Raw genomic sequence first — 11,918 nt, 5'->3', positions numbered from 1 at the left:
TGAATGAAAAATTAAGTAATTGTCATTTATAGTTGTATTTATATTTTGACCAGAGTTTGCCATTTAAGTTGTTAGCTAACTTGCACTCCAAAAACTCCAAAAAAGAATTGCTTGCAGAATTAAAACTCCAATCTTCATTACCCTAAAACTATACAGATCCTCATATCCGAGGCGTTCTTGGCTGATGTGGCTTGGATGAAAGTGCATATGTTACAGTCATATTTCACTCAGGTATATTTTGAGGTCACACACGTCTATAAGAGTTCACAGACGGTCCTCCACCCAAACTGACTTCTCTTATCGTCAGTACCACTTTCTTGCTTTCATTTTGAAAACCTAGGCTAAAAATCATTTCTAACACATGTGCATACAACAAAAATTGGACTCAGGGAATATTATTAAATTCTCTGTCCTAGATCTATGATAGTAATTTTATTTATCAGTGCATGTATTGCCACAGAGCTGTGGGGAAAATCCCTGAGATAACTGCTGTCCTACAAGATCCCCAAGCAACTGTTATTGGAGGTTTGTAAGATGAAAAGTGAAAGTGGTCTGCGGACGTGAACTGCCACGTTACATAAACAGATAGATACAGTCTGCGCTATACCAGAACATCAGCTAGGTTTCCATTGTAATATCAGGAATATTCAGTTTACGCAGGTATAAGTAGATACATGTGTTTAGATATGATGTTGCATATAGTGTATTCCGAATCAGACCTATATATAGATATATAGGTCTGATTCAGGTCAGATATAGATGATAAGACAAGACAAGACAAGATGAAACGTTTCTGATCTCCTTGTGTGTGTCTTATGTGTGTGTGGATGGTCAATTATACATTGATGGATTCAGTAGATGGACTTAAAGGCTTCACCTAAGACGCTGATGTTTCATTCACCAGAGTGATCTCCAATTCTTTCCAATTTACATCAATCACCATCACATCTTTTCGTGAGAGGCAGTCCAGATTTCCAAGAACAGGCCTTCATTCAGCAGGGATAATATTCCAACATTAAAAATCCGCTCACGACATTCAGATCTTTTTGTGCTTCAGAATACAGGTTCTCTTTACTGCAACCACTGGACACTAAACACACCATTTGCAACTTGAAATTACACTGAATGCATGTACTGCATCAGGAGCTTTATCAGTCAATGCTTTATTTCTCGCTCCATGTTAGCAGGGCTACTCTTTTATATTTCTGAATACTGATTCGACCCTGGAGAAATTTGGAACCAATGGTTGAGCTTTTGAGTTCTATAGAGCCCACACACCGGTTAATTAGGTTACATAAAGACTGAATAGCAGCACAGAGGGAATCTGTTGTTCTCCTAATCACGGCTATACTCATTCATTTTCTAAAGAGAATGTTTTACTTTTAATTCACAAGTTCATTCATACAACACAAATAGCAAAGACTGCATCCGCCCACCCGGTTTCAGCTTCGTTTTTGTTTTTGTTTTGGTTTTATGTTATGTTTTATGTTTCATTCATTGACAGTTTGGACTTGCTTTTGTATTTTCAACCCATAAGGAGTTTGCTTCCCTCCCTCAGCTTTCATGGTAAAAGTGCTGTGACTTTTTGTTTTCAATAACTAAACTGATGAATAATAAATTAATAAATTGTTGACATGAATGCACCAGTGCCACCAGTCTCCTGTTGGTAGTTTTTAGCAATGCATGTCAATGTGGTATAAAATGATTACTCTTTCCCAAAACGTTTACACATACTTCCATAGCTGGAATAGTTAGAAGATAACATTAGGTAAGATGAAACTTGGAGAGACTTCCATATGATTTTGAGAGCCCAGTTCCTTCTTGTCCTGTAGGCCTTTTATTCTTCTCAGCTACCTACAGAGATAATTTGTCAGCAGGACAACATTCAAATAGACAAATAGCGCTTATGATCTTTTGTTATTAACCTTCTGAGTTGGCCCTTAGTCTTGTTGTGGGAAGTTAATGGTTCCAATCCAGTAGAGAAAAGCCCAGCATGTAGCCAATTCTAAGCGTGTCGCTGTTTTCATAACTGGTTTGATCTTGGCTGTCTGGTAGAGTGGCAGAGATGGACAACAGTTACTTTATCACTGAAGTCAATTATTCTAAATACTGTAGTTTATTATGTTGTATTTAAGCAGAGCAGATTGTAACCTGCGCTGCCTCCTAAACAAGGGAAAAGCTGTTTGAAAAGCAGATGGTGCTGGAAACGCCGTTCATCTGTGTGTGTGATTGGCATGAGAGATGAATTAAGCTGCTACAGAATGACATGCCGTTCTCTAAAGCCTTCCCTGGCCCAGACATAACATTGTAGCTATCTCTTTTCATAGATTACTGTTTGAACATACTCACCAAAGGCTGCTGAGCACAATGTGACCCAGCCATGCAAGTCCTCCCTTTATTATAGCTGATTGCTTGTTCATGTTTTCCCCTTTATTTTACAGCGCTTTATAACTTCTAGGTAAGTGCTTGCAACGCTTCTAATCATGATTATCGTTAATATGATAAAAACTTGGATAAAAACCTTTGATGGGTTTTCACAGGGAAATGCAATTAAGGCGTAAACAGAGCTTCTGTGATTAAGGCGGGGGCTGATATTGATGGTGGGGGGAGATACTGATTTGCTCTGCAGCTATGTTCATCAATGCAGCCTATTGTGGAGACGTTATATAATCTGTGGCACGTAGCAAAAAGCCTGGCCGGGCATCACACTGCCCACCGGAAGAGGCCTTTCACCAACAACAAGCTCTCACAGACAGAAACCACTGAACTTCTCACAGCAGCTAAGCATTGTTTGGGTTTTTTTTTTTATTGAAATGGCAGTGTGTTTTGTCCTTGGTTCAGTGTCTGAATTCAGCCTTTCACTTCCTTGTATGTGCATGTGACTTGCTCATCACGAGTTGATGTATGTAAAGGCGGGTGGATGTTTACCATGGGAAAAATCCTGCAGCAGTAAATGATGGGGCAGTAAATAATGCCTTGAGAAAGCATGCTGCCAGGGCCTATAGAAACACCATATTGAATGGCATGTTACACCACATACCGCATACTGTCTACTTCAGATATGCTGTTGTGATGATTCTCACATTTTCTAGCCCTTACTTGAACAGGCGAACATGCAAACACCACACAGAAAGAAGGCATTCTTACATATAGCAACGGACTGGGAGGATGGTGACATCTTGTTTGCTGGAGTTGAAGAGCATCATTTAGTCATTTCCTTCCCCTGCTAAACTGCCTTAGATTCAAACTGGCAACCTCTCAGTCACAGGCTCACTTCTCTATACTTCAGCCTACTGTCACATTTCAAGCTAATGCAGTGCAGGGAGCCACTTAACCAGCGAGAGAGCAGGACAGAATAATCACAATGCAGCTCTGTCATTAACATGCATGACGCTGTCAAATTAGTTGGACTGAGGATTAAGAGATTAGAAGGAGCTGACTCTACTCTGTGAAGGAATATTATATGAAATATATTATACATTTCTTTCCACTTATCCCTGCGCCTGTGAAATCACTAGGGAATTAGCCTCTGGACTGCATGAAATGTGAGGAGGACATTAGAACACAAGGAGATTTCATCTGTTTATTATTCATTATTCTCTATAAACTATATTTGGCATCATTTTCCAGGATTAAATGTAAATTAAATTAAAATTAAATGTGTAAATTACAGAAATAAATGCCAGTATGGCAAGTTTCTCACATGAATTCCATGTCACAAGGAAAAATTTTGACAGCTTTGAATAAATACTACCAACCCTTTGATTACTGTGGTCAGAACACAATGGAAAACAAAATCACAATTAGGACAACAATCACAACTTTACTATTTATTCATATCTGAGAGCCAAGAACTGTAAACAGCCACTATACATCAGTTAGAGAAATAATTAAAATGCACAATTGGTGAGCACATATTTAGCATACACTCACACACACACTTCATAATCGCAGTAGAGTTAATGGCAGTGTTTTTGGTAGTAGCTGCAGGCTTGGCAGTGATGGTTTTAGTCTGTTAGGACGCTTGGAGGATGTGGGAGGGAAGCACAACAGCACTTAACAATGAATAAGCAGAGAGCACAATGACACTGAAATGAATTGAAAAAGCGCCTGGATGCTGGTGTGTTGATGAGAAAGCAACAAGTGCACAGCAGTAATCATGTGTGTGGGTACAGTGGGGCTGCGGAACAACAAGGGTTGTTTTAAAGATGAGACATCCACCATTTGAAGAAAGTGCCGGCCATTATTATGAGTGGTTGACAGCAGAAAATGAAAAGAAATTATTAGTCTTTTTATAGGATAAATGAAGCCCTTGACTGACAATTTGATTACACTTTCACAGATTGGATGCTCTATATTATATGCTGAATGATTGACTGAAGGGATATTTAAAAATATATATATACCACCAGTAAGTGTAGAGAAGCATAAACAAATTCAGTAATCAGACTTTGAGTGTCCTGCCAGAAGTATCTTTGCAAATTAATACACAATAAATTTACTGAACCATGTTTGATAACAGCACCATTCTTTCAAATGACATAACTGATACACAAAATTGATTGATATGGCAGTATAAAGGGAAAAGTAACTGGAACATGACTTGTAAAATCAATAATTGTTTGTGGAACATCTGAAGAAGTGAAATCTGCAGTGTTATGTTCTCTTTTCTTCTTTCTGTGGTTCTTTTTCCTTGTTGTGAAAGTGTACAAAGAATTAAGGTGGACATTGCATTATACCAACATGCCATTTAAGACGGATCATATTTGCATACATGCAACCAGTGGTCACAGTCAGTCAGTTTCCATGTGGATCGTGTCACTACAGGATGTCCAGAATGATGCACACACACTTTATATGTAAAAGATGGAGCAGATCACTGAAAATTGTCATTGTGTCATGTTTTGTGCCTCAGTTATGAGTCAAATAACAGCAAAGGGCACTCTGTGTTTCTCTCTAGGCAGGGAGGAGGATAAACAATTTCAATCCAATCTGATTATTGTGCATATAGACATGAGCATTGTTCCCTTATAGGCTGGTCAGGTACTTGCCACATACAGCCGACTCACTAGTGATGCTGCCAGTTTCTCTCTTTAGGCCAGTGTTACAACTGATGTTAGTAGTGAAAATGTGGCTGCATAAAACCAGTGAAACTGATTTAGGGAAAATAAAGGCAAAGAATTTGGGAATTAATTGCACTTTTTGTGATTTGCCAGCAGCACCAACTGAATTTAAAGTCACCAACATGGGTCTTTAATCCTTACTATTATTTACACTGTTGACAGCAGAGATGGCCAACTATGTACAAGTTGACATGACTGGATAATAAAAAAATAAATAAAAAATTGATGTTCAGATTTGGCACACCAACAACCTCAAAATATGCAGTTTGGATGTAAATGAATGAGTGGTGAACTCTGTTAGTATTTTTTATTCTTGCTTAGCTACGCTTATCTGTGTGTATCTACAGTATGCTGGCTTCCAGTGAGTTACAGCGTACTCCTCTCACTGCCCCAGTCTGAACAGCCTTCTATACTACATGTACACCATGGTACCACTCTGTGTATCCTATACCTGGTCTACACAACACTAGTGTGGCTATATTCTGCTTCAGTCCAAGTGTAGCTCCGACCCTTGACCTTTACCTGAAAACACATTCAGATGATGTAGCAGAGAGGTAGATGATCAGTTAGGCATAACTGTGTCCAGTTCCGGACACCAGTGGTCAGAGTTCCCTACCAAAAGGCAAGTGACGTACATATTTGAGAAGTTAAATATAAAATGTCATTAATATCTAAAGATATTTAAACATATAAAGACAATCATTTATGAACTTGGACATGGACATGTAGCGCCAATCCTTAAATTGCATTTTGGCTGACGGTGTCTTTATGTAGAGGATCCATAGTTAAAGGGGGATGAAACCTTAAATTCACTTTTTCAGCTGTCAAGCGTGAAGGAGGGCACAATTCCACTGTCATGTGTGAAGGTGGAAAAATGAATATCCAATAATAATATACAATATCAAGCTATCTTTACTTTATCTTTATCTGGTCGTGTACGACCCACAGCTGAATGGAACAAGCTCACGCCTGTTCTCTGTGGGCTGTTGAAGAGCATTCTGGGAACCATAGAAAATCACTAACAGAAGCAGAAGTAGACAAAGCAGGTTGAGGGAAAGTGAATACAACGAAAAGGTAAATTACAACACTTCATCACAAAGTAACTCCTGGAATGCATTGAACATCACAGATTGCTGATATATAACAGTACTAGAGTATCCAAAGGGATTTTCCTTTAAGAAAACAGTACAGGATGAATTATATTCATTAGAGTGACTTTGAATTTTTGGTTGATCGCTGTCCAGAATTGGACAGCACCCGTTCAGTCAGAGTTCACGTAGAGACGGGCAGGAACTCTCTGACGGGTTTGTGCTCCACGCTGGAGGGCGTCACCCTGAGTTTGGACCCCCAGGCGGGGTACACCATCCTGCCGTGGAGATGGTTGCTTCCCGAGTGCCTGCTCTTGCTCCGCGTTTTTTCCTGCAACAAGCAGCTTCTCCTTTGGACGCAGCCTCGCTCCTGGAGCTGAATGTGGATGGGATGGGGGGCTTGGAGGTCCGTGGCGGGGCAGACTCCCACCCGGTTCCCCACCAACCTGGGGCAGAGGGAGCGGAGCAGGCAGCGCAGCTCCTGCTGGAAAGCCTTATTGAAGTAGAAGTAGATGAAGGGGTTGTAGATGTGGGAGCTTTTGGCAAAGAGGGCGGGGAAAATGAAGCCCTCGGGGGCCATGTTCCAGTTGTCCTTATGGAAGATGAAGAGGAAGGAGACCACAGCGTAGGGGGCCCAGGCGCTCACAAAGCCCAGGCTGATGCAAAAAAACATCTGGAAGAAGAGGTACCATAAGATTACAACACATCATGACTGAAGACACATCAGCACTCTAACAAACAAAACCTTACTGAACCATTTCTTATGACCTACCTAGCACAGATCTTTAAAGGTGCGTTCACACCAAGCATCTCTGGAGCATTTACTCCTTTAGTTTGGTTTGTTTAGGCAAGTGAGAAAGCAATTCAAATTAGGGAGCACCAAATAACTGAACTGAGACGCCTCTTTCAAGCAAACTACAGGGCGGTTTGTTAGGTGTGAGAATGTAATCTGAACCAACCACAGGAAACGACTCCAAAACGCAAGGGATTATGGGTATAAGGAGATGGATGTTGACATCTGACATCCGGCAGCAGGTACTCATGCTTGGAAAGCCTAGTGTAACAAAATGAACTGAGGAATGATTGTGTAATGACCACAGCAGGTAAATTACAGCAAAAGGCACAGACAAGTCCGTCATGCTTAGCTTAAGTTACAGGGACTGGAGTCAGATTTGTTTTGACTCTTCCTCTGCTGCAAAAATCTCTAACCAGGCAGGATAACAGGTCACCAAAACTCTGTCCAATAGACAAGCTACTTCCATGTGACTTTTGTTTGCTTATAATTTGGCGGTGTGAACCCAAGAAAACGGAATACAAAAGTTAACTTTTCCACAACGGACCCAGAGAATACGGACTGTAGGTGTGATCGCGCCCTAAATTACTTAAATCACCAAGCACAATCAATGACAAAGACATATTGAAGACTTCAGTTTCACAGTACATAATGTCACACATGGTGCAAAGACAGCACCTCACATATAGTGTAAGGCACAGTAAATGACAGTAAATGACAGTAAATGACAGTCAGTGACAGTCAATGACAGTAAATGACAGTACAGGCAGCAGACTGCACATACATACATGACAGAAATGACAAAACCAACCCGGCTCACCATGGAGAGGCGTTTTTCAGCATAACGCAGGTTGTTGCGGATGCCTCTGGCAGACAGAGAATAGGAGAAGCGGTATACCTTGTAGAGGATCTGGCACTGGGACACCACAATGAGCAGGACGGGAACCAGCGTGAAGAAGGCGAAGGAGCAGATGACGTAGACGGCGTCCTTCACCGAGGTGTGATAGTTCCTCCAGGCGATGGTACAGGACAGGCCGTAGGGCTCCGGGACGTACTCCCCCCAGCCGAACAGGGGCAAGCAGGACCACACCGTGGCGATGAGCCAGGTGGCACAGCACACCAGCCGGATGTTGGCTCCCTCCAGCCACACAGCTGTGGAGGGAAACAAACGCCTTTATGCCTCAAGGCTTAAAAACCTTTCTTTAACCCGTCTCCTCCCTTTCATCTCCCAAGGGTTACGGTTAGGGTTCATTTGAATATGAGATATGTTTGAAGTATCATGTTAATCAAAAGGATTGTTTTCTATATATATCACAATATGGCTTACGTATGCAAAATCACGTTAAATAATCAAACTGATGTTTCATGTTTCATGTCTCATTTTGTCAGAGTTTTTAAATAAAATTTGCTTATCATCTTCAATTTAGAATTGTGTATTACGATATCACAATATCATCATATCATCTCGATATGATTCCACTGAAAAACGATATACGATTATATTGAATTATGGCCCAGCACTACAACTCCCCTTCTTGACTGAAGAGGATTTAAGAGGTGAAATCAATAAGGGATCATGCCTTTCATCTGGATCCAGTTGATCAGTCTTTTTTAGGGACTGAGTATATTTTATTGGTTCACTCAGTGTATATTCCACAGCTGTAAGTGGTTGGTTAGGGTTTTATGCAAGTGTTTTCTGTTGAAGTAAATCATTTCTCTTGCCTGGAGAGTCAATAATACGGAGAAACCGAGGACAAATTGGATTGGAGGAATGGCATTCAAGGAACTGAAGAGTAATAAAGGTGCTGTCTCATGTATTCTAGCACCTAGCTACCAAAAGTATCAGGCTAAAATGAAGGTTGAGATGGTCTTTGTGATGTCACTTCAAACCTTTTTCCAAAGCTGTTTTAATATTTTTTTTTTACCATGCCATAATTTCATATTGTGAAAATTGTGTGCTCATTTGGGTTGACATTGAACCTTCTGCACATCACCGTCAGTTCAATAGTTGCAGAGTTATATCATTTATTTTAGAAGGCTATGCAACACCCACTTCCCCTGTTTGGAAAAGTAAAACAATTAATAACAGTACCATAACATCTCAGTTGGATTTTGGCCTAACTTTGACTAGGCCAGTCAAAAACATTCAAACTTTTCAATTTCATTTCATATTCTTCAAGTAGAATGAAAGTCTTTGCCCTGTCCCCTTGTCCTCTAAAGTGATGTGAAAGTGTGAATAGTGCTCCAAAATGCCCGCCAACAACAACCCCCTTTACCGTAAACCAAGCTGTAGCAGGTCTTCAGGTAGCGGATGATGCTGATGGCGGCGATGGTGAACATGCCGCACAGGCCGAAGATGTAGCAGCCCAGGCCGTAGTACACGCAGGTGGCGTTGTGTCCCAGCCAGGCGTGGTTGAAGGAGGACAGGATGGAGAGCGGGTAGAAGCAGATGCAGGACAGGAAGTCGACCACGGCCAGGTTGACGCACAGCAGCTCCGAGCCCACCATCTTCTTCCTCCTGCGGTAAGAGATCACCAGCACCAGCCCGTTGCCCACGATGGAAAGCAGAACTGCACAGCGGGACAGAAGTTTTCTCTTTGAAATATTGCTATGAAATTGTCCAAAATAGGGTTTTGTAATACGATTGGTCTAAGGGGAAACATTTTCCAATTCACACACTGTGTAAATCCCTGTCAAGGCACTACACCTCTACCTGTTCCCAGCTGTCCCTGCTCTCTGACAACACATTCCTAATTACGCCATGTGTAATATGCAATTAAAGTGCTCTACAAAACCTCTATGGGTCATTAGCTATGCTCATGAATATGCAATATCACAACCAAGGGATTACATTGTTCATGTGCCATTTTCATGACTGCTATGTCCGACTGACACAGCAGGTAGGCCAACCTTTCTGCTGTTAAATGGTGTTTCCCCTCACTGCACAGCCCAAAGTCAATAAGTAAACAGAGGAGAGGTGTTAAAGATACTTCTGCAGGAGAGAGACTCGATGAGGAACTGTGGGGATGGATTTCCTGACGTTAGAGTCTGACCTCTGCTGGCATGGGCACTACAGTGTGTTTCCAAAGAAAACTATTTACCAGGACTAAAGTATCACGATACCAAATCTACCACATCTACTGCACTGCAATATCAAAGACTCTTATGTTGCATATTGAAAGAGTTCTAAATAAAGCAAAAATCAAATGTCATGATCCATAGAAGACAGCAGCTTCTGTGTTATTATATATGAAACAAGAGGCATCTTAAACACTTGTGCCATTAACTGTCTGTCATATCTAACACTGCTCCAACCTCTGAATATTAGTGATGTTTTCTGTACTTTTTGGTGATGCAATGCTGGTATATTATCATTTGATAAAATTGTGGTATGGTTGTAACATCACTATGTGCTGTGACTGCATGAATGTCAGTCATGGTGGGAGGGTTAGAAACTGCCTGCAGGGTCAGATGAGTCACGCAGCATGTAAGGAAGCAAACCTCCTCTTCCTCTCCTGTACTGCCCTTCACTCTCGTGTGTCACTGCGGAGCCACAGATGGATTCACCCTTCTCCTCCTCCTCCTCCTCCTCCACAGTGGCTCAGGAGGAAGGATCTACCATCCTTTGGCTGGTATCTAGTGTGAATTTCGAGCCCTGCTTGAGGGTGCAAAGTGTTTATTTTTATGCTTACAGCATAATGTTAGGGGGGGGAAAAAGGAATTGAAGACTATTTTGAAATGATAAGCTGAGATGGTAAAAGATGTATCCTTGTTTTAATGCAAAAAGATCTGCTTTCATCTAAAATGCACAATTGGACCTCAAAGAAGTATAATTTTTACAGACAAAACACAAACACACACACACACAGTTACTTTGAGGCTAAATACACCTTCACAGATAATGACTGGAGTGTGTTTTGTTTGTGTAAAAGCATGTGTGGCAATTAGACTTGCACCTAGCACAAAACATCCATCTTAACAAGTCATTTCATCTAGCATTGAGTGAAAAAAAAGTGAAAAAATCCACCGGTGAAGTGAGATAATTTCACTTCATTCCAGTGCAAATCAGGAATTTTCATTTGTTTCAGGAATTTTCTCAGATCAACTGGCATAACCTTGATATTAGAGGAATAATTTGGCTTTTTTCAAGATAGTGTCACTCGTTTTAAGAGAATGTGAAACAGTCTCACCCCACTGGCAGATTTGTTTTCAGGTGTTTAAAGAAAAATCTGATTTTCAGTAGAGGACTAAATTGCTTATTAAGATGGATATTGCTTGCATTGCAGATTTACCCTAATGAAAACTCACTATAATGTTCCTATAGGGACTTACAGTGACATCTGTAGTAATCAATAATGAGTTTACAGTGCCTTAATCATACTTGATGATATTCTATCTCCTTTGGTATCACAATAATATTCCTATAGGGACTATCTGTGGTACGCAATAGTGAATTTATAGTAGCTAACTTTATGGTATTTTTCCATCCTCAATGGAATCACTATAACATTCCTATATTCCAACAGGGACTTACAGTGTAGTAATTAATAGTGGATTTACAGTACCCTTATCGTACTTAATGGTATATTTTCACATCCTATAGCATCACTATATTATTCCCAACATATTTCTACAGAGACATATATTTTGCTGTTACATTTGCACACTATCCATCAACAATGTATTGCTATAGCCTAATTATTTTTGGACCAAAGATTACAGATCCAATATACAGCAATAGGCTAAATATGTTCAGGTGAGAAAGACGTTTTAAACAAATGAAGAGAGAGTAAGTAAAGCCAAACACAACATACCGACCGAGAGTATGGCAAGTCCTACACAGATGTCAGCAGCAGGAGCCAGTTTGGAGGTGAAGACAGAGACGGTCCGGTTATCAGAGGAGTTCACAGGCAT

The 11,918-nt window shown here is 40.7% G+C and overlaps 1 protein-coding gene across 1 annotated transcript; it reads right to left on the bottom strand.

The window, feature by feature from the left end:
- Positions 1-6,395: 6,395 nt before the first annotated feature.
- On the bottom strand, positions 6,396-11,918 carry opn8c (opsin 8, group member c). The gene is made up of 4 exons (XM_071528756.1): positions 11,819-11,918; positions 9,281-9,574; positions 7,825-8,156; positions 6,396-6,884 (listed from the first exon to the last, which is right to left on the bottom strand). The coding sequence occupies exons 1-4, from the start codon at positions 11,916-11,918 to the stop codon at positions 6,396-6,398; spliced, it is 1,215 nt and encodes a 404-aa protein (XP_071384857.1).

Source organism: Centroberyx affinis, unplaced genomic scaffold (assembly GCF_046629955.1).
Source record: "Centroberyx affinis isolate AG114_WGS23_722 - 3 ecotype Tasmania unplaced genomic scaffold, CSIRO-AGI_Caff_v1 ptg001724l_1, whole genome shotgun sequence".
Taxonomy (NCBI): Eukaryota; Metazoa; Chordata; class Actinopteri; order Beryciformes; family Berycidae; genus Centroberyx; species Centroberyx affinis.
The sequence above is the reverse complement of the archived record's forward strand: the minus strand, read 5'-3'. Positions and strand labels throughout refer to the sequence as shown.

What these genes read in the sequence shown, in the direction of transcription:
- opn8c (XM_071528756.1), bottom strand. Translation starts at nt 11,918, where the DNA reads ATGCCTGTGAACTCCTCTGATAACCGGACCGTCTCTGTCTTCACCTCC. An exon ending in ACTTGCCATACTCTCGGTCG is followed by an intron (nt 9,575 to 11,818) that starts GTATGTTGTGTT and finishes CCCGCTGTGCAG; the next exon opens with TTCTGCTTTCCATCGTGGGC. An exon ending in CTGAAAAACGCCTCTCCATG is followed by an intron (nt 6,885 to 7,824) that starts GTGAGCCGGGTT and finishes CTCTTCTTCCAG; the next exon opens with ATGTTTTTTTGCATCAGCCT.